Source organism: Hermetia illucens, chromosome 4 (assembly GCF_905115235.1).
Source record: "Hermetia illucens chromosome 4, iHerIll2.2.curated.20191125, whole genome shotgun sequence".
Lineage (NCBI taxonomy): Eukaryota > Metazoa > Arthropoda > Insecta > Diptera > Stratiomyidae > Hermetia > Hermetia illucens.
Window position 1 is genome coordinate 138,460,230 of NC_051852.1, and position 27,855 is coordinate 138,488,084.

A 27,855-nucleotide genomic window follows, 5' to 3' on the forward strand; every position below is an offset into this window, starting at 1 on the left:
AATAAAGAACGGCGTTTGACCCTCAAATCAAAAAAGCAATCTTTTCGTGCCAAAATTAGGGAAACAAAATTCAAAAAAATGAACCTATAAATATAAAAATATTTACCAACCTACCTAGTAGTGCAAGTGTGATCTGCGAAAACCACTGATTTTAGCGTAGATTGGTTTTATTGCACGATCTAAGTAAACCGAAAGAACACATAAAATATGAAAGGCCGCGGCATTTTCTAAAAAGATTGCATGCGCATGTGTAAATCATTTGCTTAGCAACCAAATCTGTAATAAAACTTTGGTTGCTAACAACAAACGTAAAGTGAAAATCTATAAACTGAATATTTATCGAGGAGGTAAAATATATTTAAATTAATAATATAAAACGATGCAAAGAAAGGAAAGAAGGAAACGGAAACCCAAGAAAAAGAAAATAACCATTAACAGTGAATATACAAAGGATGAAGCCGATGTCCGTGCCTTGATAAAAGCTCGCGAACCTGTGACTGAAATCGACCCTAATAGTGACATAGAAGCCGATTTTTTTTGCCAAGTGTATAGTGAGGAAAATGACAACCAATCAGCCGGATCAAGTCAAGCTAATGTCCAGGATACGGATTCAAACTTAGCAGAGAACCCAACTGCGCTCTTTGCGTCTGCATATGTGAACATCGAAGATACAAGTCCAATCTCTCCCGCCGCAGTTGTGAAGATATCTAAAGATGCTGATCTCTTATTTGTTCCCTCTAATCAGAAACTGACATCAAACAACCAACAAAAGGAAGTAATTTCAAGCAAGGACATTGAACTAGAAGGTCTCTTCGTTGATGACTATCAGAAGTTGGAAGGAAAGAATGTGAACCGTTTGGTGAATAGATACTTGGAGGAAGGATTCGATGGGAATCTGGATAATGTTTCCGAAGTGAAAAAATGTGCGTATGAAACCGTTTACAAAAGTTTTAGTGAGACACACTTTGAACCAACTTTCTTTCCTCCGAAACCTTTGCACCAAATTGTGGGCAACACGGTTGGAAGAGCTATCATAATAGTTTATGTCAAAGAATTGGTTTTCACTAATCACCAGCTTTTTAATGAAGAAAATAAACTTGCCTTAAAACTGAAAACTTCCTTTGATACATATAACAACATTATAGTGGGAAATAGCATCCCCAAACTTAAATCTGAACTATCTACGGTTCGAAACATAACCAATGACCTCCTGAAGAGCAATAATCTCGACAAGAAGAAACTCGAGACTTACATAAATCAAATCAAAACTCTAAGAACTGAACTCCATTCTCAAGAAAGGACCTTCAAAAAAGCAATTTTAGACTGCATCGATAATTGGAAACAACTGAAAAACCTACGCAAAAAGCAAGAATTTTCCCTGACCAGTCTAAAGCTAACAATAAAAGTAATCGACAAGGATACAGACCTTGCACAACGACTGTCTGATGAGAGATTTGACACCGAATTGAATGAAATGGTCCGTGAAGCTTTTGATGCTTATTATCGGAAAAAGAAAAAATCCTCAAAAGGACATCTACGAAAGCCAAATATCGATGATATTAAATCAGACTTAACTGAAATGTTTGAACGAGATTTAGTAGGACCTGACGAGCCAGATGTTATTCTGGAACTCTCGCAAACTGAAGTAACTAAAAAAGTCCTGGAAAAGCCGAAAGGATATTATATTAAAGCACTCGTTGATAAGAAGCCCGTTTGTTGTTCTCGGGAGGTTAAATTGTCTAGTGAATTTATTTTGAGAGTTGAAGAAACATTTGCGATAAGTTTGGAAGGGAGAATGCCCGAAGTAATTACTTTTCAGGTAAGTTGAAGAAAGATTATAGTAGCATCATGATAATAATCCAGGAATCCAGGATTTTGCATTTTCTCCTGGAAAACTATTGTACCCCTTTATTGATTATAGTGTGCTGTAATCTGTAGTTCGGTCCTATAAACGGCCAACATTTTAGGATGTTGCCTACTTCTAGATGCTTTAGCCTTTCGCCTGGTATTCGATATGTTTGATCCACAGATCAACATATTCAATTTAATTCAATTCAAAATACTCACTTGCCAGTTTGGAATTCAGCCAGTTGGATTTGAGCGCCTTGGCTATCGGATAGAATTGCAATGTCTGCCACTTGTATTTATATCTAAAATATTCTAATGGCCCAAAAGTTCCGGCATTCCTCGATATACGAGATCAATGGATGAGTCGCGGGGTTCTTTTCGAAATTATCCCATCATGACTGTCTTCCTTTGTTCAGGTCCTTCCTAATGGCTTTTCGAAAATCCGCAATCACTTCAGCAGATTCACAACCCTTCCCCAATAGAAACAATGCGTCTGCAAAGCTAATCAAAGTTGTCCCCTAAGAAGACCAAGCACTCCATTTTATATGATGTTCCACAGTAGCGATTCCAATACGAAAATCTTGAGGAACACCTGCCATCAGAGCATAATTAAATCCTATGAACCTCTCCGAGGGGTAACTCTTGTTTAGCCAAGTTAGTAGTCAGGTGAACATCTAGTGTCAACTCTGCACAGCACATATAAACGGACATCAGCTTCCGAGTGGCATCCACGACCATCACTATCACATTAACCGGCGGGTGCATTGGCCGTCATACTATCATACTGTCGCACTGATAGACCACCCGTAATCTCAATGAAAGAAAGCGGCCTGTGATACTTATATACCACTCTCTCCTCCATATTCCCCATAGTGTCTAAAGGGCAATCAGAGCAATACAAAGAAAGCGAATTAGGTGATTTTTGACGCTTCGACAGTAGAACCAGGCAGCAAAACACTCTAGGTGCCTCCCTGGATTTAAAGGGAGTTAGGACGAAAACCGCCAAGGAAACTCTGAACAGAATATGATTGAATAGTATCCATACTCCTATCTGACCTGGAAGATAACCCTTGACCAAGGCTGTGAGCCGAGGTGCATACAGGGTGACGTTATCACTCTGGTACTCGATTAATGGCGAACAACGAAATTCGATGCATATTGGACAGGAGTAGCGTGAAAGTCGTGCCGTATGCCGTCGATTTAGTGATATAGATGTCAAGTATATTTCCCTCCCTTATGAGTGAAATCATGGAGGAAACGTTTTTTAAAGCTGTGCCTGTGGGCTGCAAGATGCAAACTCAGCACAAATCCAACCAAAATAGAGCGATATCAAAGAGTACTCGAATTCCAACTTTGCCGCGAAATGAACGAAAATTTTTCCTTCCCTCCAATGTAAAATATCTTGGTATGATCCTAAATTCTGTGCGCATAGAACAGATGTTTAAAAAAGACTGTATAGCCTCTACGCCTGAAAGAGAACCTTTGTAAGAAAATAGGCTTTCCGGACGAGGATGGCCCTCTGGATGTATACAGCTGTAGTTCGTCCCATCCCAGCGTACGACCTTTTTTTGTGTGACGGCAGACGGTGAACAAGAAGTACAGTAGAGTTACGCTTAATAGGATTCAAAAAACCATGTACGCTCTTGATAGTGGAGCTCTGCATTCCTGCCCGGCAGAAGCCCTCTTTGTACCACCACACCACCTTGCCCTGAACCTCCACATTAAATACGCAGTAGCCTGCATTTCCGCCAGATTATATGAGTCCGGACTGGGCAGCGAAGTCCAGTGGCCGTAATAACACCCAAGACAATGTACCTCAGAACACGTCCTAGAACATTTCTGTGGCTTTTTCAACCAGGGCATGATCGAGAATCGGTGATGTGTTACAAGGTTGTTCTGCAACACCAGATCCAAATGGTCTGTGGAGCCGTTGGGGGAGTTTTCTCAAATACACCCAGCGTAGCCGAGTCGTACGGTCTTCGAGGATTTTCGAGGGTATTTCAAACGAAAGTACTGTTGATGACTGAGGCATGATCTTAGCCCCAAGCGTAACATAGCCATTCTCATTGACAGCCAGATAACCATGAAAGCTTTTTACTCAGTGACGACATCATCCAAGCTGATGAGAGTATCCGCACTGAACAGTCTAGGTGGCACGATCAAAGTCACCCTTTTCTGGGTTCCCAACCATAGGAACGTACGCCAACCCCAGATGGCGAAGGCTCACCATCTGGGCAAAAATAAGGAGTAACGCCTGTAACAAGGCCCGATCGTGAGAACTTTTAGACGAGACGCGCAAATACGTACAAAATTACGGCAGTCTGCAGAGAGCACTGATCTACAGGGGGGCCATAACACCAGACTCGACATGCCCTATAATTAGCATTATAGCGGAGAGGAGGGAGAAACTCATAGGCACTTCTTGTGCGTTTTTTCAGTTCCAGTTAAAGTCAAGCTACGGACACTAGGTAAAGTAACCTTCTAGAACCTCAAAGATATCTCTTGCTGAAAAGTGGAGATCTACTATTCTTCGTGAAATCTACGGGCTGGCCCTAAAAATCGAAGCCGGCTGAACTCTGCTCTCCCTGCTCTTAGCACAGCAATCTTGATCTTATGAGTTTGTGGCTCCTCAGAGCAGACACTGATATCTATCCTACTATACCCTGCCTTTCCCACTAAAAATCAAACATTCCTTTTACCATGCATAATTCAAATGTGCATACAGAACTACGCGGACCTGTTTTTAATAAGCAGCATGGAATGCCGTTCTATCCTGGAGCCTTCTTATCTTAACACATCCTTCGTAGCTCCTCTTCAATAACGTCAAGGATCAAAAATATGTTCTGTTCATTCTCTAACTTCAGTTCACTATCCTCCAGCTGTAAAAAAGGCACAGCTGCCTGTAGCCTCTAAGGGGTATAGTATTGCATGCTGCACTCGGATCATTTTCATTGACTGAATTCGTACTCAAAAATAAATCCCAATTTCCTTGAAGTCAATGAGTTTTTTATTATTCCCCGAATACGTATTTCGGCAGCCGCTTGCTGCCTTCTTCAGCGGAACAAATTCCGATCATTCATTGACTTAAAGGAAGTTGAAATTTATTTACTATTAAGGCTACTTTAGAGATCCCGGTTTTCTTCTTTCAGCTCCCAGGTATTAATGATTCCTGGTTGGCCTTTGGTAAAATACTCTCCCTCACAGACAAAATCGAAACTTCCTGGTTCCACCCCGACATGGTAACGTTAAATTTAAAGCTTACACGAATGATCTTCCGTTTCTGTTGTGGTTCCCTTCGGATCGTGAATCTCTTCTAGAACCGCCAGATATATTTTCTCCCCAATCCTCATCTTTCTAGTTTTTTTACTTTCGGTGTACCAATGGTTATCACTTCCACCGTTTCCAATGCGGAGAAAAATGGCTTGGTCAGATGTAATGGTCACTCACCTGGTAAACCGATCCCTCTCACCAACGAGGAACTGAGGTATATCCAGTCGGGGACGGAATTTAACCCTATGCCTCGGCAGGCGAGCAAGGGTCCAAAGATTGACTATCCAGCTCGGTAAAGGTCTGAAGTATAATTTGGCCTCGGATATTCGTTACTCGTCTTCCTCATTCCGAGGTGGATGCATTGAAATCAACGGTAAATATTTTAGAACTGTGCTCTCTCTCGTCCAATACTAAACAGTTCAGTTTCCACCCATGTTGTGTTGATGTTTGTCCTTACAAAACCGAATTCCTGAAATACCTATATGACTTCGTTCCGCATGCCCATATTGTGATGTTGCCAGACCCACTCAAGTTGCACTGCCATAATTTCGGTGCACTTACAAGTACCGGTAGCATATACACTTTTCCCTTTATACCACATGTTTAGTGGATTCCAAAGCAATTTTTGATGAGATGATCGTCATCTCCGTACAGTTTCATAGGTGCTTCCACCAGCAAGCCAATAGTAACAGCCCTTTAAGCGTGTACTTTCGTCATCCTTTTTACCTTGCCTAGGTGCTTGCCTGCAATTGTTATCTCCTAATTTCGGATTTTAGCCTCCGCTTGCTCTTTTTTTGGAGGTTTTTAATTTCAGTATCAGGTACCCTTCCTGGATTCGATTAATACACCTTCACCTACACCTTCACCTGTAGGGCACATCTCGTTTCTTTCAAATAACAATTACTTCCAAATAGATCCTTTTTTCCCTTTTGCTGCTCACCTTTATCCGTTGCCAGGCTTGCGGAATATCGATATTTACACTTTTGGAAGTATTTTCGTCGCATAAATTTGTTTGCTATAAATGGGTTTTTTTTTCTTCTTGGCAGCTATTAAGGACTCACTTATCACTTATCGTTTCCAATCCCTTTTCCCACTATCCGACATATTTTAGCTTGAGAATCCCTTGACAATTGGGCGTTTTTTTCTCCAGTGCCCTAATATAGAACAACTCAATTCTCCTTATCAGAGCGCGGATGTATTCATGGCTATTCTGGCTCCTTTGATGCCTTTGATGAACACTGACACTTCATTTATGAACTAAAATGAAGAAACGGCATACCAAAAATATTGATGTCAATCCAGGGACTATTCATATCCTTTTCCGAGTACTTCAATTAATCGTTCCTATCGAAGAGTAATGCTACTTTCAGAGGCAACCTTCCAAGCTTCGATCTCTTTCACAGAAACCAAGTTTCCCCCTAACTTTTTTTTTATTTGCGTCCTGCTTGATAGTTGACACTTGATCCTTTCTAATGGATGGTACTATTGCGATCTTCGCTAGATAAATATTCAGGTTTTATCTCCTTGACCAGTTACTAGGGATCGCCAGTTCCAGTTGGATGCTATCACAGGGGAAGTCCTTATACTAGCGATCGGCTTCAGCTTTTTACTTTCTTCTGCCCTTCCACCTTCCATTATCTTGGCGATTCAGTCATTCATTGAAGTTGCCACTCAAAGTATCTTCAGAAGAATCCTTCGATTTCTCCTTCTGTACTCAAGTGTGGTGAACCCTACGGCACTTTTTCTTGATTACCACCAGTCACCAGTCTTCCGCCGCTATCGTTAGAAATTCTTCTTTGCCTTCTAACTTGCTTCTGACGACTTTCCACAGCTATATGCAAAGACCTACCTTTTGAGGCAATTATAAGATTCAGTAACCCCGTTGTTCCCTTTATTGCGACGTTGGAAGCTAGACTGCTACCATGTGTGCCTGGTATGTCGTTTCCTGCACATGAAGACAGTTTCAGCATTTCAGAAACTATTATCCTAAACCATTCTACCATATCCTCTGTGGTACAGTGTACTAATATTAGCCCCCATGAGAAGTTTGTCCTGTCAAGCATAATCTTAATCTCCCACCCGATATATATTTACTCGATGATAAGTTTATCGATTACTCCATGATCCTCACATGTCAATGTTCGCTCCAGATAATGTCCTGGATAGAATTGCGAGTTTAATCCCCTTGACTGAAGTTTCCTCTCTGCCACATTCGGACTAACACTTGTTGGCGGTATTCCCATCTTATCAGATAATGTCTGCTGCTTCTGCCTTCTTTGGGTCTGCTGGTAAATGATTCTGTTGGTCCTGATCTTTCTCAAGGCTCCTTCTGGCTTCAAATAGCACAGATATCATATGACTCCTGCAGCAACCAGATCTGGTTTCCTCCTGACAACTACTATTCCAACAACAGATATCCTCTTGCTGACCACTGCCATCCTTCGAGGATGACGAAAACAAGGCAAGATAGCCCAACAATCTCCAAACCTGAAATTTTGCCTTTTTCACAATGGATAACCATATTAAGAGGGTCATACATCTATATAATGCATCTTAAGAAAACAGAAACTGCTAATCCTTAGGCAACACCAACGCACGCAAAATTGAATGCCCGGCGACCCTTGACGACAAAAAAACCCAATCGCTCTCCACTCGACTATTCCCTGGTTCTCACCAGTAAACGAAGCGATAGCAATGGAACCCACAATCTTGAGCATCTTGGTCTAAGGGTTGATCGATAGGAGAGTCAAAGTTGATTCACTTTGGATTTCGTAAGGGAAATAATCAACTATGGTCGGTGCTGATTGGAAAGATTGTTCATTGGTCTCAGACAACTAGCTACGCGAAAGTAGGCAAGGCATCTACTGAAATCATGTTTCGTGATCGGACAATGTCAATTTCATTCGTCGTCATCCAGTCGTTAACTCAAAATATTAGCCTTGGTGTTGACTTTCTGCACAAGGTTTATTGCATAGGCATCGGCAAATGTCGTGGAAGCCAACGAATATCAATTGACAACACTCCAGTGAGCAAGTTTCTCATACTGCAAGACTGATGGTTTAACAAACTCACGACAAACATCACAGATGGTGAGAACCGCAAACCTATTAAACAGAAACGAATTAAAATTGCTTCCGTCATGGAGAAACCCCTTTTGATTGATATTGACCGGATGCTTTCAATTAGTGGCGTTCCACAACTGGCGTTCTTTATGATCGACGTATCACCCAATGTTCGCCCTATCCCCTAATATAGGTCTAAGTTTTGGCCGACTATAAAAGACAATGAAGTGCGCCTCGCAATAATGGAGGCAATGATAATGCTTTGGACCAGTGGTATAACACGTCATGATCATATCAGAAATGAGGACATCCATGATCGATATGGGGTTGCATCGATCATAAAGAAAGGCGTCTTCGATGGCATGGACGTGTCATTCTAGCTGATGAAAACTAACTTGCCAAGATTGGTTTGATCATCGAAGTCGATGGAAAGCGATCAAAAGCCCTTCCGAAACACGTTGGCTTGACACGCAAGATGGTGATTTGAGAGCCTCTTCACTCCATCCTGATCGGGCACATGACCGAACAAAATGGCGCAACCAATCAAGATGAGTCAACCCCGCCTTTGAGTGAGACAAATGCTGAAAAAGTGAAAGAAGCTTCATATCAGAATTATCGAGGAATTGTAAAGAACTTCGTTTCGCTACTCATTCCCATAGTAAAGCCCTTTACCTTATCACCCGGAAATTGGTCAGCGAGACCACCCTTTATTAACCATTAAGCCACCCCTCCCAAAGCTAGATTTATGACAAACCTAGATTTAAGGAATGCATTCCAGCAAATACCGCTCAATGAGAGTCTGAAATTAAAACAGCCTTCGCAACTCCAAGGCAATCTATCAGTTTGTGAAGACGTGATTTAGGTTTCGCAGGGAGGTGGGAGGAGGACTACCACGTCGGCTGTTGTCAACATGTCAATGTGGCAAAAGTGAACTCGTATCTAGGTATAGCTCTACAAAAATGCCTATTGAGACGTTGTTGCTTGCGCTGGCTAGTTTAGAAGTGTATGCGAGGTCCTTAGCACATCGTAACTTTAAGGAACAACTAGCAAAAGTAGATAATATTGAATAATATCTGTTATAACTGAAACCATCCAGCTTGCTAATTTCGAAATTCACTCTGGTTCAATAAATGCACTTTGGTGTAAACCATACTTTCAGTAAATAAAATAATTTGGGGTAATGCGTGTGACAACAAAAACTCGACTTCTCTATTTTTGTAGATATTCGAAAAATCTAACATTTTACCTGATGTTAAAGTATCAGAAGCACAATTATTCATCCCCCAATCTGAATCGTTCAAAACCTCAAAGGACTTAGAATTTTCTTCTGAAAAAAACACTATTTCTGGCTTTCTTCGAGTTGAAATTTTCAGTCAAGACGACAACTTCAGCAACATAGCCCTTCAAAGTACTTTCAACTTAAACAACAAGAAACTATCTGCGAGCCAATCGCTAATTAAAAATCAAAGAAGCACAGATTCCGAATATGAATCAATCGAACCCATCGACTCTCATCGTGATGCCAGGAGAGACACAAATTCAACTATTGGAGATGAGTCTGGGTATTTCACATTCACTGAGGAATTGGACACATTTTGCTCGAAGGCTGATTTCGACAACAATAAACGATTCAAAATGTTAATGGCACGATACAAAAGTGAATTCAAGTTCAAAGACAAACGATTCATTCCAACATTTGACAAGGAGCTTGAGGAGGAATCACAAGGACGTGCAATTGAGGGCATTGATTGGCTTGATCCCATAGATGTTGACAAACATAAAGGGAAAAAGTATGTCAAGAATATCTACCAAATGGTACTGAATCACTGCGAGAGGTTAAATCGGAATGAAGATGCTGAGAATTTGTTGATTGGGGATGACCCACCGACATTCAGGTAATTTTTGTTTTTCTATCGCAAATTTTTAAAATTTTTAAATGGGGTCGTTATTGAAATTGCCTTACTTTCAGCTCAGTTATATCTTCCTTGTTGGGAATTTTTAGCAGCAGTCGACCGCTAAATCCAGTTAAGTCCGGCCCTCCTACTGTACCTACGAGTAGCTGCTCAAACTTCAATATCATTGTTAACATCGTTCGGGCGACTGGTGTGCCATATCGTCAGTTTGCTTCGAATTTGCCATTATCGAGAAGGGATAGCACTGCTTCGTTAACTTATCAAGGTATATTTCTTCACGAAACTGAATCCCTTTTTCCCGAAACTCTTCCTTATATTTTTAGTTACAAAACCGTCAAATGTGAGGCCTTATATATCAATGCGTTGCAAGGAGAAAGTTCTAAGGACAATGGGGGCGGAAGGATCTAATCCGACATGGAATGAACAACTCGTGTTACAGTTAAGGTAAACATTTTGTATACTATTAATCAAAAAAGCGGAATTAAGTTGAAATGATATTTAATTTCCATAGTCGAGAGGATTTAGAGTCAAAGGACGATTTAATATTTGGATTATATGACGAGTATATTGAGGACCTTTTGAACGATGAACTGGCCAGGGCTTCGGAAGTTTATCAAAGAATCCATACTAACTGGCTGGGAGAAATAAAGTTGCCACTTACAACCATACTTAGTAAAAAGCAGGTAAATTTATTTATGTTTTCACATATCAGGTTAAGAAAAAACATTAGCCCTTTGTAGTAAGAGGTTCTTAACGGAACGGTGGCTTACTCACGCTTTCTATAATTTCATCAATTTTTTCAGCAGTAGAAAAACCGAAGCCCAGTGAACCTTTGATGTCCAAATTTTTAAAACGAAAGTGAGCAAAGTACGCTATACACAGTCCATTCTTCCCTTTAATATAGAATACTCAAATTTTACTCAAAAATTTCGTTCATTATTGCTTTTATATGAATTAAGATGCAATGCAATGATCCCAATAAAACTAACTACTAATGATAAGCTGGGACATGCAACTGTGTCGTAGCACAGAACGGATTACTTTGCACTCATGAGAGCGCATATTCTGCTAGAGGTAGCACCCCCAACCTTGCCACTAGCCAATTTGAAGTTAAAAGCTTTTTGACAATTAACGCAGGTTCGGGATTCTATTTTTCTTCGTTCTTCTCCACCGCAAAGCTGCTAAAGCTGCCTATTCCCAAGTCAACTTTGTACCTGTTTAACAGTGTGCCCAGAAACAAGTGCAGCAACATCATCTGCATAATCGATTAGACGCAACCGTCCTGGCATATCGAGTTTTAGCAGATTATCGTAGGAAGCGTTCTAGAACTTTGGTTCCAGAATAGATCCTCCAAGATGATTTTCATCTTGCCTCAGATCTCTCTCTCAGATAATTTGTCAATATCAACAAGAGGTAGTCGTCGTACTACCATACCACGAGTTGTCTTGGAATGGAGTTTCTAGTGCGCCGAGCATACCTGTCCATCTTACGGAATTGAAGGCATTTCCTATACTAAGCCTTACGAGAAACACTACCCCTCGCAATCGGTGGCTGCACACCCCAGTTTGATGAACCGGAAAACCTCCATGCTAGAGCCACCGTGGATCCCATGCCCTTAAACCGAACTACATTGAGGTACTCCTAATGACCTCTTAGGGGACTCCGCTGTGTCAATAACACAGAGTGGCTGGTATGTAGACGGCAGCTCAGGGTCTGCTTTGCCTTTGCTGATCAACTCAACACTCGCCACCTTCCATCGGCAAGGAAAAAATACTCCCCTTCAGGCAAGTGATAAATGCCCGAGCGGTAGGTATGACTGATGGTGAAACATCACCTCTATCGGAATAGCGTCGGGTTTTGAGGCATCATTCTTTTTATTTCTTCTTTGTGGTCGTGAAACGGTTTGCTTAAAGGCTTGCTACCAATACATAGAAAGCTTGCCACGGCTATGGGGTCTCCGGAGTATGGAAGCTCCGCAGGCTGTCGTTATTAGGGTCATCAAAATATTTACGACAGTCGGCAGTAACGCCGGTCTCACCAAACTCGCCACCATCCTCGCAGAGAGAGTAGCACTCCATATGCTGCATGTTATAAACGCTTGCCCATAGTCTAAGCACTTGCAACACTCGGTGGGGGTTTTTCCCCTCATTTGTCGCCTATTACTACTATCCAGCCATTTCTGATTCGTCTGCAACCTTCACCACATTGAGTTTTCGTCCTCAAGAATTCGCAGAGGAAAGGCCTACCCGGGGGTTAGTTACCACTGACTATTCACGCTTGATAGCTTTTTCCAATTCGGTCTTTTCTGGAACACAGTCACGATATCGAATTTCCAAAAAGCACATAGGCTCTTTGCTAGAAATCAGAGTCTTCCTCCTTAACAGCCTTTACAGAACGTACCCCGACTGTCTTCAGAAATAATCCAGCAGACACTTTTGCTCCACTGTCTTGGCACGATCTTAAAGCGAATCTCATCGAGGACTTGCATAAAGGTCTCCCTACTGTCGACGTAATAAGCGCAGCCGGCAGTATAGTTCTCTATCGTTTACACGTCTTTTCCTATTTTGCTACATCACTTGTAACCCCCCTAACTGCTGTCTCGTTTTGCTCTTATTCGCTTTATTTTTTCGAGCCTTGAAAACTATTTGGATGAAGTCTCCTTTAGATGCATTTTCCTTTTTTCCCTTTCTCTAATTCACTCTGGAGACTTTTTGGACTTGTTTCACCCTCACGATATTCTCAGTGGGAAGTGTTACTGCTCTTGTTACGACCCATGTTCATTAGTAGAAGAAAATGCATTCCAGGAGCTCTTTCAGTTGCATCATGAAATATGAAGGTTTATAGATAATCAAGGTCTGAGTTAACTTTTAAAAATCACTGGGGCGGAGTTATTTAATAATCTGAAAAAAATAGCGACAATTAACTGTGCAGGTCCGTCAACATCTATGCGCAGCTTAAACAAGTCACCTTGTTAATAACTCAGGGTAGTTGGTATAATGTGCCCTGATGGAACGGGTAGGGAATCATCTTTATTTTTATATTTGCCTGTCCCGGGTTGGCATGTAGGATCATGAAACAACTATAGCAGATTTCCAAATTTTTCATCCGGTCAAATGAAGATTTTGGTCAACCACTGCGGGGGCCCAAAAAGTATTGTCGTAGATCTTTAATCTTTGGTGAACAGATCGGGCTCTGCGAAATGAACCTAATTATCTGACATAAGCGATTCAGGATGCCAATGAAGTAGTGGATTGTTTTATGAACTTCACGAAAGAAAACTTCGAATGTTAATTGTAGAAAACTATTGCGCAGATGTTGATTAAGTTAACTTTCTCGACAAGTAGGTGATCAGCACATGGTCCTCATCCCCTGCCTTTTGTACCAGGACCAGGCTTTAATGCCATGTTCATTTGCGCCACAATATATGGCAAAGGACTGTGCAAGGCGGGTGATGAGAAGAGACTTACCTTATGGACCTCTGAGATTGAGAAAGCAATATTTGCGCTTCTTTTGAAGGTTATCTGCCAGTGATAGAGTGAGAGAGTCAGCGATACATATTTTATATAAATTGCTGATACCACCCGCAAATTCCTAGAAATCTCCGCATTTGCCTCATTGTTTTCGAATAAGGGAAGTCAAAGGCAGTGCGGGGTCTGTACACACTTCATCAAAAAAAATACTCCAACTTAATCTTAATCTAGCCTTCTGAAGCGACTCAAAATGACCACAATGAGAAATAGCCCCTTCAGCAGTTACGCAATTTGGCCTGCGAGCATCAAGGCGCTTTACCAAGTTTTACCTCTAGGATGGCCGACGAAGCCCAGCGTGTCGCGATTCTTTGATGGCTCCCAATGATAACGTCCAGCTTTTCGATGGCAGAAGAAATAGCAAAATATCTCTGCTTAACGGGTTGATGGCTCTCGACGTCCAACACATGTGAAAATAAATTTGTACATCCTATGCCCCTCAGCTTCAAATAACAGGAAGCGGCCAACGACAGTATCAAGCCTGGCTTGCTGGGTGAATATCAACTGATGTTGATAGACGTCAATAAGAAATCGTCCTCAAGATGCAAGTTTTACACTAATGACGGGGTTTAGAGGAATGCCAGTTGACACTCGGCCGACTGTCGATTGACTGCCTTCATCAGCTACATGAGATTGATGCGCATTCGCTCTCACTTGCACCAACTACCTTTAGTTATATTCCTAGTGAAACCACCTAAGGTTAAGACATCCATAAATCGCCGAATATCATGACTGAGAGGGCTGATGAGAATGACAGGGTCTTAGAGGCAACGGTTTTCAAAACTGACGTAGGTGAAAAATAAACCGGGCAGGTTTTCGCGCAGTCATCCCAGCTATTCCAGTTTTGCGCCGAGGTCCACCAATTCGATGATCTTAAAAGCTGCGTAGTATGCTGACCTACGCCGCTTCATCCCAGGCAGGATCTGCCTCGTCTTCTTTTTCTACCATAGATATTTCCCTTATAAACTTTCCGGGCTAGATTATCCTCATCCATCATCATTAAGTGACCCGCCCACCATAACCTGTTGGGCCGGATTTTATCCACGACTAGATGGTCGTGGTATCGCTCATATATTTCGTCGTTATGTAGACTACGAAATCGTCCATCCGCATATCGGGGGCCAAAAATTCTTTCGAAATTCTTCTCTCGACCGCGGCCAAAAGTTCACAATTTTTCTTGATAAGAACCCAAATCTCCGAGGAATACATGAGGAGTGGCAAGATCATTGTCTTGTACAGTAAGAGCTTTGACCCTATGGTGAGACGTTTCAGGCGGAACAGTTTTTGTAAGCTGAAACAGGCTCTGTTGGCTGTAAACAACCGTCCGCGGATTTCATCGTCGTAGCTGTTATCGGTTGTAATTTTCGACCTCAAATAGGAGAAATTTTCAACGGTCTGACAGTTGTAGTCTCCTATCTTTATTGTTTTCGTTTAACCAGTGCGATTCGATGTTGTTCGTTCTCTGGTTTTTGGTGCTGACGTTGCCACCATGTACTTCGTCTTGCCCTCATTGATGTTTAGCCCGAGATCTCACGCCGCCTGCTCGATCTGGATGCAGGCAGTTTGTACGTCTCGGGTTATTCTTCCCATGATGTCGATATCGTCAGCATAGGCCAGTAGTTGGGTGGATTTAAAGAGGATGGTTCCCCTTGCATTGACCTCAGCATCACGGATCACTTTCTTCTTGGCCAGATTGAAGAGGACGCATGATAGGGCATCCCCTTGTCTTAGACCGTTGTTAATGTTGAATAATCTTGAGAGTGATCCTGCTGCTCTCATATGGCCTCGCCCATTGGTCAGGGTCAGCCTAGTTAGTCTTATCAATTTCGTTGCGATACCCAATTCTCAAATCACGATGTACAGTTTCACCCTTGCTATACTATCATAGGCGGCTTTAAAGTCGATGAATAAATGGTTCAACTGATGTCCATATTCCAACAATTCTTCCATCGCTTGTCGCACAGAAAAAATCTGATCTGTTGCTGATTTGCCTGGAGTGAAGCCTCTTTGGTAATGGGCCAATGATGTTGTGGGCGTATGGGGCTATCCGGCCAAGCAAGATAGCTGAGAATATCTTATAGATGGTACTCAACAACGTGATACCTCTATAATTACTGCACTGCGTGATATCCCCCTTTTTGTGTATGGGACAGATAATGCCTCGTTGCTTCGTTGTCAGGCATTGAATCGCTGTCCACACCTGGAACATTAGTTGATGAACAGCTTGGTGTAATTGGTCGTCTCCATATTTAACCTATTCGACTGTAATTCCATCGGCTCCTGGCGATTTAGGGTTTTTAGGTCGGTGGATTGCACGGACTATTTCTTCTATGCTTGTTGGTGGCAGCATTTATTCTTTGTCTCGTTGACTTGTTGGTAAAACTTGCGCGCCTGGCGCGGTTGCTCCCTGCACTTTTCGAGTTCACAGACCTGTTGAAAGATGATGATCCGAGTATATATTGCCCCTCCCCCTATATGTTCTGACATTCATCAAGGCTGAGAGGTAGCGGCGTTCAATCAGCAAGTTTTCAATTTGGCTGAAAGGTGTCCTGTGTGGAGATCATGCCCCCCTATAGATCGGACATTTGCAGCTACCTGCCACATGTCGGAGGCCATTTAAGTCAAGCACCAAGTTCTGCTTCTGCATTTACATGGCATCACTTTCACTAGCAGCCTTCACCTCAGAACGAGTATCGGCGTAGAACATATCCCTTTATTACATTACCTCACCTTTTATTTAGTATTGGGTGCCGACATAGGAGGTGTCATTGTTATGTTATCGAGTTTCAGAAACTTTGCTTGAGCAATTTCCATCGGTGAGAGGACTTTCTTTCGTTTCCTATCTTGGAAAGGCGGTACCTGCCTTTCCGCTTAAGTTTGTCACTTGCCACTTTTCATTTCAATCATCCAATACTTTAATCAAGGAGAATTCAATATTTTTCATCAAAGCCCAGAGTTTCTGGTAGATGCTCCACCACTTCTTTAAAATCCCACACGGTTCATCTATCCGCTCACCAAGCGAAAGAAAGGCAATCACTATTCTGTCCGCCTCTTCCTGTTCTTCACATTAGCTAGAGAAAGATGTTCGCCTGCCGGCAAAAATTCAAATTTCTCCGCTTTGGCTGCGTGAATTCTTGCAATTTTTTCCTTCAGGGTAGACATGACAGTGGATGACCGGATGCCAAAAGCTGGTTCTGGATCCACAATCGTTGGCGACCTTCCTCATTACCAACGATGTTTGAGTACCCTGGCACCCAATTCAAGAATGCTTTGTTCAGTCGGCCGGATGACAGCTCCACGCCAACTACCTTGATATGTCGTTGCTGTTCAGTGCTGATAATGCTGCCCGACTGTCGGAACAGATTCGACCCCTCCATTTTTGTCGTAAACATTCTACCAATGAAATGGAATATATCTCCGCCTGGAATATGGTCCTCATTTTTATGAGAGGTCGAACAAGTTCCATATTCGAATTTGTCAAAAACACCCCTGGCCTCGATTCGTCTTCCATGACCCACCGGTGAAGATAAGGCCTTCTACTAGAGTACACCGTCAGCAAATCTAAATTGATTGAAATTTATTGTTTTTTATTTCAAAAATGCGGAAATCTCATCACCAGTATCTTAAAAAGGTGGTACCTGCCCTTTCCGCTTGAGTTAAAAACCCACACGGTTCATCTATGCGCTCACCAATCACTATTCGCCCCGATTTCCTTCCTTCCCATGTTTCTTCCCGAGTTCTGCGATAAATCTAGATTGACTAATGGTACCGCTTTTATCGATGGTGATCTCATAAACATGGGACTTCTGTTAAATGGATCTGATATCTGGTATGAACATAAGTTCCACATTTCGATGAGTTTTGCAACATTAGATGCCACAATAGACAAGTTTGTCACTTCTAAGGTACTACCGACAACCGACTCCCAAAAACCTCCTCTCTTCTATCATATTAGTTTTTTGGTCTAGGAATCTTTCTTTATCCAAATTTCTGGCCGGGACGAAATCTTAATTTGATTTTGGCCACCTTTGCATGACACAGCTTGAGCATACTGGTGTTTTCGTTAACATTTTCGCCTGGCTCTAACTTTGGACTGCACTCTGATGGGGCTCGTCACATTTTTCTTGAATAAACCCATCTCCTTGTCCCCGAACGCCTCCAATCTCAATTCATAGTCACTTTATCACTTCCGTTTTTACTCACACCCTTCACTTTTTTCCCCCTAACAGGTAGAGGGAACATTCGAGTTGGATTCGCCAAAAATTCTTCTGGGATATACTAAGCCATCACTAGATACTGATACAGATGCCATCATCGTAGAAAACATCCCAGAAATCAAAAAAGCTGTTTACTTATCCTTGCGTATCACCATAGAACCACTATCTGAAATGCATATAACCACGATGTCCCACCTAGAATGTTCCGAACTCAGAGAGTTGAAGGTCAGTAACGCTTTGGTCTTTAAAGAATTAATCCTTTACTCCTTCATTTATATCGCAGGCGTACATTCAGGAGGCATGCATAGAAGTCAAGGAGAATTTCCCTGATCGTTTCATCGATCCGTTGATCAGTGTTGCGAATGGAAAAAGGGTTTGCATGACAAGGCTTTTGGAACCCTTGCCATTACCCTTTGCTATCAATGAGGAATCTGAATCAATGGTGAGACGATATGTATCCTTGTTTCCTGTTTTCCGTTCCACGAGCAGTTGCTTAGGACTTCACGGGGTTTGGTTCAGTAATCAGGTAAGCCATATCTGTCGGGGCCCCGTATTAGTTCAGCCTTGTCTATTCTTTCCAAACTAAATTACTCTTTCAGATAGTCCTCGATTCTTCCTGGGCATCACCTAAGGACTTGGGTGTGCTTTTATGCTGTTACTATCTAAGTTTAGAACTTCCAGCAGCATTAGTCCTAGGAATAGCATATCCTTACGGAGACACGACCTTTGTTCTGTTGAAACAATCAGCCGAGTATATTCTAATTGATCCCAATTCTGGGAAGAAGTACTCAAGTAACGACACATTCTGCCCCATTATAAGGGTATTTTGTGTGGTTCGGGAAGATAATGTAATTACTTTTTTATAAACATTAATTTCGCCCGCAATTTATTATAATCGAAACCATTTCAGATATTTTTCAACATACAAACTGAGTCCAGAGCTTCCATGACAGACTTTAATGTCGACAATAAAACAAATTGGCTCCCGCTGTTTACCAAAAAATGTCCTGCGCCAAATGGAGAGATTCATAATGTGAATTATCTCTATAGGGAACCATATGAAATTAACGATCTGCAAAAGACGATCGAGAGGAAAATTATCAAGAAAATAAATTCATGGAGATCAAACAGAAAGACGATATGGAATAGGTAAGTTGGGATATATTGATTTTGACGTGATTTAGGGTGACCTTAAAATGCTAGCACATATACATATGTATATAAGAGAAGAAGCTAATTGATTTAATTCATGGTATGTGATTAATATATATAATGGCAGGTATTTGTGAGGCTCTTAGGGATGAAAGGTCTCTAACTGTGACCCTAAATTAGAAACTGCTCTCTTTTTTAATAAATCAAAGGAAGTTCCCATTTTGTGACCGATATTACGCGTAAAAATAGTGTCCAGCATATTTTTCAGACCTTTCTGTTGGATAGGTCTTAGCGACGAGACCTGTTAGATTTTATAGTACCTATACTCTGCCTCTCACTTCCCTTTCCCAGTGATATAAAATGATACGTTTCTAGACAAAAAATTAGGGCTTTTTATTACACTATTATTATTGTACTTCCCTTGACTTTCACCCCCCTAAACTCAACTGGAAATAGTATCGCTATCTACGCCCAACAGGTGCTACTATGTAAGCCCGATGTCCTCCATGCTCCGTTTCCAAGCGTCCTCCGCAATCACTTCTTACAGTCCTTCGATAATCTTTTTTCTGACTCCTTAAAATTTCATCACATCCAAATATGTACTATACTAACTACTATATATATTGACGGTAGCTAGTGTCTCAAACCTCCGTTGTTTCGGGCGGCCTTTTAGTCGCTTACTATCTACTTCGATGTTGACCGACGATGACCAATCTTAGCGACTGAATTCCCGTTAGCGCGAATTACATGACCATACCATCGAAGGCGCCTCTCTCGCAGTTTTTCTACGATTTTCTCATCCTCAGTGATCAAAGCGTGTCATGTTACAGTCCAACGCAACATCTTCGTCTCCGAGAGCTACATCCTGAGCAACTTTAGCATTTGCCCCATTTTGTGCCGTGCTCGGTTCGTCTGAATTAAATTCGTAACTTTTAGCGGTCATCAGATTGGTTTTGATAGAGGCTATAACTTTCAAATCAACATAACACGCCGTCGCTGCTTCGGTCGACTTTTTGGTACTTTTTCCACTACTTTGATGTTCAGAGCACCTTAGCCTGCAAATTAAGCGTGGATTACATACTCTCAAAGGCGTCTCTCCCGCAATCCAATAGTGATCGAGAGCGTCGTCATTCCGACAACATTTTCGTCTTCCCTACCACGAGGAACCGTTCATTGTCTTTGGTAGTTGGGCAGCACTAAGAACCATAGAGGGCAGCAGGGCGAAAACCACTGCGGTATATTTTGAATTTAGGATCAGGAATACAATGAAGATAAGTCGATGTTATTCATTATGTTTCTTCATGAGAAACTGCACAGCATATGTTGTGCGTCACTAGTTCTGCTGCTATTGACAAATCCGGTTTGATTTGCCAAGCCATTTAAGACATTCCCACTTATTTTGCTGGACTTTCTGAAATCCCTGTTTTTTTCCTTCCAGATCAGTCTTACCTACCACCCCCTATCCTTGTCAAATTAAACCAAAAGGAAGAAATTCGTTATTCCAATAGTAAGTTTTTCCCGAAATGGGATGAATATATATCTTAAAGATAGTTCTTTCACTGGAGCCTAGTATATTCCTCAAACCTGATATCCTATAGTTTTCTGGGTGGTTCAAGAGCCATTGCGCAATCTGCCTGTTTTCACTGTACGAATAATTTTTGATTCTAGCGAAGTACTAGCGAAAATCAAATCTACAAACAAGTCAAACCCTCATTTTCGATGGGTATTTTATTGTATAACTGCACCAAAGCCTCCAGTAAATCGTGCTTTTTCCATTTGTTGTTCTATTCCTACTCCTCCAACGCCCCCTTCTTCGGAAATTAGTAGTATAGCTAGCCGAAGCTATGGCATTCGAAGGATTTCGATCGCCGGGGGACCTTACCGATCCTGTTTCCTTCTTCGCACCATCGGAAAACTGTGCATACCTTACAGAAGTAAAGAAAAAAACCTATTTGTAATTCCAGGGACGCACCTGGTGGGAGGTCTTTTTTAACGAGGTAGCAATCTTCAAAAGACACTGACCTGGTGGGATTCTTACCCACTAAAACCACCCCCCCCCCCCCTCTTAACCTGTAGAACCACCATTTAGTATTACATCACGGTGCGAAGTTAGGTTACTTTAGCTGGGTCAGCTTTCTTATATGCGTGGCATTTGTAACCGCACCTTCCTGACCTCTTTCGCTTGTTGCAGTTTACCCTGGGTCGTTACGATCATGGAGTTGATCACATCCCTGTCCCCCTCGCTACCATTCTCCAGACAAAATTTTCCAATGATAGGATTTCACCTAGAGTTTCCTCCAACTTCCTCATATATTACACGCACCTCCGGCATTGACAGAATACGTGATTTTTGTCCTCCGGAAGCCGCAGTTTGAAGAATCAAATGAGGTTTCCAATTTAAACCTATGCAAGTATTCATGGTACCCTCTATGGCCGGTGATAAACTGGTTGAGATTATAAGTGATCTCCCCATGCTTTCGCTCCAGCCATTCCTTAATGTGTCCAACGACCCTTTTGAGCGATCTCATCGTTGTTGTCATCTAATTATGTACTTTTCCGTTTCAGCTGTTTTCACCTGCGATAGAGGTGAGATAGACTTAATATTATGCTTGCAAGTGTTCGCCTTGTCTTGTCTGCCACTATGTCAATCGGCAGCGTAACTTCTCTTGAAGTGCTTGATGATGAGGACCACCTCCGTCTTTTCCTCCACAGTGCCGCTCTCTACCCAACCCATAATAGAGATGCTTTGCGACTACAACCAATGCTACATTTTGGGCATAACCTACTACCTTGGCCTCCTCGCGACCCAAAAGGTTAAGAACATAATTGTACATGATGTTCCACACCAGTGAGCCCAGTACGGAATCTTGCGGAACACTCGCGGAGACAATGTACTCCCGGGGTTCAATCATCATAGATAGATGGAAACACCAATCGACCCCAAGGACTTTTATACTTATACGATTAGCAAATTGAATGCATTTCACGTTCAATGTTACTACCACACAATATTTCCTGGTGCTTCCTTTGCCGAGAATTGTATATTCGATGGCGTCAGTGGTTGATCTGGCTTCACGGAGCCCACACCTCCGATCTATAAGACCTCCCTGGCTCTCAACAAACAGAAACAGTCTATTATAGACTACCCGCTTCAACATTTCCCAATAATGTCTGAAATTCATAGATGTCTGGAGATTTTCCAGGTTCCTGCCGCATCCATGCTGTAAGAGATATCCCCTTGGATATACACGCTTCGAACAACTCGGCGAACATGTCCGATCTAGACTCCACGCTGAGCTTAAAGACCGTTCAGGCTCGGAACTTTATTGTCGCGTATTGTGCTGTAGATCTCCCCCAGCTTATCTGTCGTTGCTACCAGAATTGCCGCCACATACACCGATCTCTGAAAGGCGTCAGCGCCCCCTCCCTGAAGTAATAAGCCCTGGAAGATTTTTAACAAGAGAAAAGGGCACGCGATCTGTAAAGATGAACGACCCCTCAATCGTCTCATCATATTTCTATAGGTTTACCCCCACCTCATCACATTTCTACAGGTTTACCCCCTTCTCTCAGAGCGGAGAACCTTAAAACATTCCCTTCTGCTCCGCTAGGTGGCCAGCTTGAGATTTTGCAGACATTATTATAAGCATACTCCTTTTGCACCTGATCGATCCTACCTACCGTCTTCGTCTTCTCATTCGTCTGAGTCGCAAGTTGATCGAAGGTTGGTCAGTTCACTATTTCACCAGCAGTTCGGTCAGGTTCGGGTTCAAATCCCACTAGTGGCAGAGGGATTTGCTATCGTGACTGGATGTTGGATGCCAGTCGACTCAGCTGTGAATGAGTCCCTGAGTCAAATCAGGGTAACAATCTCGGGCGAGCGCAATGCTGACAACATTGCCTCCAACACTATACTGTAGTGCGCCGTTGTGGTCTTGAATGACGTGATCTAACACACTTCAATGCCCTGATCCAATTGGATTGTTACGCCAACGATTATTATTATTAGTTCGGTATTTTACTGGGGAATGTGTATCTCCTAGGCATCGTGTGACATGGATAATTTCCCCGTGGGTCCGCTAGCCTTAGTAAGTTGGTCTAGCTAGCCATAGGTTTGCTCGTCCATTACTTTTAAAGACCAGCCTGATGTCCTCCTCGGTTTTGAATATGGTGTTTCCCCACCGCTCTCCCCATAGTTCGAAGCAAATTGATTAGTGATCAGTCTAGGTGTAATTCTAGCTAACGTGTCATACCATGCAGCAGTACAGGCCTAACGAAGGTCAGAGTTACGATTGAGGGAGACCTTCCTTTCCGAAAAATGTTTATATTATCTTCGTTAGCCAAAACTTTCTCTAAAAGCCTCTAATAGCCTTCGACTCTTTGCGTTGTTCTCTTTACCTACCCATGCGAGGGCCCACGCCGGAAATCTCCTTTGGATTTCGTGCCCTTGCGCCGTGAACAAGGTTCTCTAACATGCCTTCAAATGCAGACAATATCCTTAGCTGAGTGAGTGAGTGAGGCGTAGCAGGACACGAAGTCACTAGCCGTCTAACTCATGGTGCATTGTATAGTCCTGCAAACGCACGCCCATATGGCCGTTCCGTCAGTCAAGTCTGTGGCATGCATCATACACCACGGTTTCTGTAGGGTTTACTTATAATGGCTCTCCTCTATCTCAGATCCATAAGTAATCTGCTCAAATAAATCCTGAACGACCCTGCAATGATTGGGTTTTATTTGAATGAACCTCATGTTTTCATTACAGACAACCTAAATTTCGTGAATTTGCCACTTCCGGCAATATGCCAATTCTTCCATCCCCCTTTCCTTCGCAAATTCGGCATTTGGAGTCCATGTTGCTGCAATACGACCTTTATCCTTCTACCTACTGCATTGATCGAACCGATCAATGCTGCTGGTGCATGGCCTCGCGAAGTATCCGAGCATGAGGGGCTTGAAGCGCCTCTTTAATGACGGCAGACAACCCATTCGATTCGAGCTTTTCCGATAACAATTTCTGCGCTCCCGAAGTAGGCTTTCCTCAAACTCACAATGGATTGTTATCGCAGTTCCTAGAACTAAAATTATACTTTCAATGCAGTGCAAATTTCACCTCTGGATATTGCTTCGACGAAGTCCTTGCACTGTATGTAGATCTTATGTTTTTGATCACCTTCTGTGACATTCTCCCAAAATGAATTCTTAACTTGGTTAAGAAAGCCGTCTGTTTTACCCAAGGTGAATCCTTTAAACTTAAACATGAGATCGCATTCTGGGTCCTTGGAATTTTGCTGACCTTTCCCCTAGAACTAATAAGTCAGGGTGAGCTTTGACCCTTTTAGTATCTCCCCTGCTGGAGAAAACAATTGCCTCTGGGCGAATTTGCACCTTTGCTTTCTTCTTTGCCTTTTTTTAATGACCTTAGCCCATCCACCATTTTCTTTATTCTTAGGGAACCCCAGTACTCTCCCTTCTGTCCCTTTAGTTCCGTTCTTTGAGCTGCTAGTGTACATTTTTTTTTCTTTTTTCCTTTGCCACACTCTTTTGTTTAGTGCAGATCAATGAGACTACTGTTAATTGTCCTGTGACACTGTTGAAACGGCATATTTCGGCCTCTGCTAGGATCTTCTTTCTTCCTCGTGCGACCTACTATAGAGAGCCCTAATAGTAATCACCATATTTTTGATGGATTAGTGCACGTTGTGCTTATTCTTAATAAGTTCGGCAAGCTCAAGCATGAAGGGTAGTTCCTCCATGTCAGGGTTCTGCTCTTTATATGCCTTGGGTGGATTACTCCTTTTCGCCCTTGACATTTAACGTGCTTTCCTGGCCTTAATTTCTTGCTGTCTATGGCATTAGTGGAGATCGGAGAATTGAGGAGCTTCTCCTAAATGCATCAATTCCTTAGGTCTTTCCACAGGTCTGTCTGTTCTTCTGTTTGACTGGCAATTCATCCAGAAACCATAAGATACAAATCGCACGCACGAAATCTAATTGAAATGTAGGAACCATGAAATCGCACGCATTTTATAAAGAGCTAATATTTCGTGGATTTTAAGCTCCCAAAAGGAAGTTTATCGATCCATATAAAGGAGTGGTATAGCTTTTTTCGGAATTGAGATACGAAGATTTCAATTAGAACGTTTTGATGGTAACTTTCGTTGTAACATTCTCTGGAAAGAAGGAATACGAGGAATTTTTCTTCCAGAACAGATACGTTTGCTTGTACTATTGGCTTACATCTTGTATCTAGTTATAGAGCCACCATGCGCGAAGTTTGTACTATCGACATTCCGAGAATCACTAAATCGACGAGATCTTTCATTGTGATTCCTCCTTTTATGAAAGATATGCCTCCCTGTAGCCGTTAAACATCGTTAAAAGTATCTACAATGGTTTGTATAGTTCCTTAGTAGTGCATTTGATAAGCCCGGAATCCTTACGTTCCACACTTGGTATTGCTACTAGCCTGCTATAAAACACAAAAAGTCGTTGCTAATCTGGTTCAAAACTACAATGGTATATCCTTTTTCATGTTGGATTTCCGGATAATATTCGGTTCTTGCCTTAGAAATTCAATGCGAGGCTAGAATCTTTTCTTAGCAGGAGCAAAATCCGAGCGAAAATCAATTCTGTTCGTTCAGATATGCCTTCGCTAGATTTATGTAGAATTTGAGAAACACACCAGTCTTCGAAAATGGAAACTCTTCGTCCTAAAGGTGACTCTGGGAAGCATTGGAAAGTGATAAGTGTTATACAGGATCTGAAGGGAAGGCTCACTACTCGTTCGCTACGATACTCCGAATTAATAAAAGAACTCAATCGCTAGGACCTATGTAGATAATAACCATGTTTGCTGCTTATAATTTGAATATGTCCTTAGACTCACAACCCAGCCTTAGAAGAGTCCCAGCATTTTTTCCATAAATTAAGAATCAATAGTACCAATTATTATTGTTTCACTTACTTTCTATTTCAAACTAATCCGGAAGAGCCTTCAAGGATATGCTTTACAATGTCTTGATTGAGTTAGAGCGCGATGCCCTTTTCGATAGAGATGAAAACGTTTATATGGATCGGATTGCGCTCAGTTATCCAGACTATAAGGTAATGCATAATGAATATATTTTGCTATATTCGGAAAAGATTCTTTAATTCAAATATTTCTATCTAATCCTATTTTTTTCAGATGTTTGGCTTCACGCAGAATTTTTCTTATACTAATTTGTCGTCAATATCTGATCGGGTTAAAGCCACCGGAATACATCTGAATCCTGACAAGAACGTCGAATTTAGTTTAGCCGTTTACATTCAACAGTATCCAAATAATATCATGTCCGTTTGGATTTTTATTATATCAGTGATACCAGCAAAAAGCTAACATTGTTAGCTTTGAAAAGAAAGTAAACAAATATAAAAACAAATTTTAAAGCTTACTCTTTTGTTACCCGTTCTCAATATGTCGATTTTTCTACCTCTGAATGAGATCTATCGTAAAGGCTGATAGTATCATAGATAAAATTTCTATCATGTTCCATGTTATCATTTAATCTGATAAAGCCACTGGTGAATATACTTTAGAATTTAAACTGACTACCAAAATTCAAAACTATTTAATACTCTCCATTTACAAATCATCCGGAAATTACAATGTTAAAAAATAAGTGTCATTTGTCAGGTTTATGTCAATCGCCATAATGGAGCGCGAATTTACTAGTCCAGACGACATTCGAATGACTTCTTCTGTCTTTTTAAAGAGACTGAAAGTTTATGAACTAACTAAAGCAGATTAATAATTAACTCGAAATCTTTCCATCGAAATTCTTTGAAATTTTCCGCGATTTATACAGAAAACATTTCTACGGTTCGCAAACTAGGATAATTGCGACTAATATTGCTAAGAAGAGCCAAACGCTGAAATCAATGATAGCACAGCACATTATTGACGAGAGACATAACAATGACATGGGACAACGTAGAATTCATCAATGAATGCGGGAACAGGAGGAAGTTGGGCATGCAAGAGAACTTGACGGTCTTAAGGAAACCAGAAGGGAACAGATTGAATCGCGGCACGGGCAACGTGTAATCTAAGGTGCTAAGAGAGATGACAAGTGAAACAACGGGCAGCATTGGTTTTGTTGCCTCTTCGTCCAAAACCATTTGGCCCAGGTTTATGACCAGATGTGAAAGCAAGCAAATGATATGAGCGTATTCGAGGTACTTGAATTGCAAAAGTCTGCAAAACTTTTACTGTCGTTGTTACAGTCGCCGAGACCATGCCTCCCCATCACATGTCAGAGCCTACCTTGGCACTCAGATCATCCGTCACAATGCCAAGGTAAAATTTAGGAAGACTCTCTTAGGCTGCGTGTAATCGCTAGTAGAAAACATCCTTCTCCACTCTATTGGAAGTCCCCGTTAGAGTATAGCACGGTACAATTGCGACTGTCCTTAACCTGAACAAAAATCTTCCAATCAGAAGTTTATCAGTAACCAGCTCCTAAGTCAAGAAGACATATCTGGTACTCTTGACCTACCAACCTACCTACCTACCTTGACCTACCAAGTCCTACCATCTGACTTCACTTATGCCCAAAATATCCACCTTTTATCGCAGGGGGCACTCGATACCGCGTACACATATTCCGTTTTCGATTGTCAAAGGTCATAGCCTTGAACCCAGTTCCTATCCATGGCGTTGTTAACGTTTCAATAACAATTGAATTTTGAAATTTGTATTGGTGGTGTATTGGAGTGACTGAGCTGTGGTCTCTTGATGACCGTTTTTGGTATGTGTTTATCAGCTATCGAAATTTAGACCTGGTATCGTGCAGGCATTCAAAAGCAAGTAGTTGCTCTCGAT

The 27,855-nt window shown here is 41.8% G+C and overlaps 1 protein-coding gene across 1 annotated transcript; it reads left to right on the forward strand.

The window, feature by feature from the left end:
• The first annotated feature begins 233 nt into the window (after nucleotides 1–233).
• On the forward strand, nucleotides 234–26,397 carry LOC119656145 (coiled-coil and C2 domain-containing protein 2A). The gene is made up of 11 exons (XM_038062478.1): nucleotides 234–1,819; nucleotides 9,402–10,075; nucleotides 10,150–10,358; nucleotides 10,417–10,537; nucleotides 10,605–10,776; nucleotides 17,850–18,062; nucleotides 18,121–18,363; nucleotides 18,437–18,685; nucleotides 18,748–18,986; nucleotides 25,982–26,096; nucleotides 26,179–26,397. The coding sequence occupies exons 1-11, from the start codon at nucleotides 380–382 to the stop codon at nucleotides 26,368–26,370; spliced, it is 3,867 nt and encodes a 1,288-aa protein (XP_037918406.1). The 5' UTR covers nucleotides 234–379; the 3' UTR covers nucleotides 26,371–26,397.
• The last annotated feature ends 1,458 nt before the right edge of the window (nucleotides 26,398–27,855 follow it).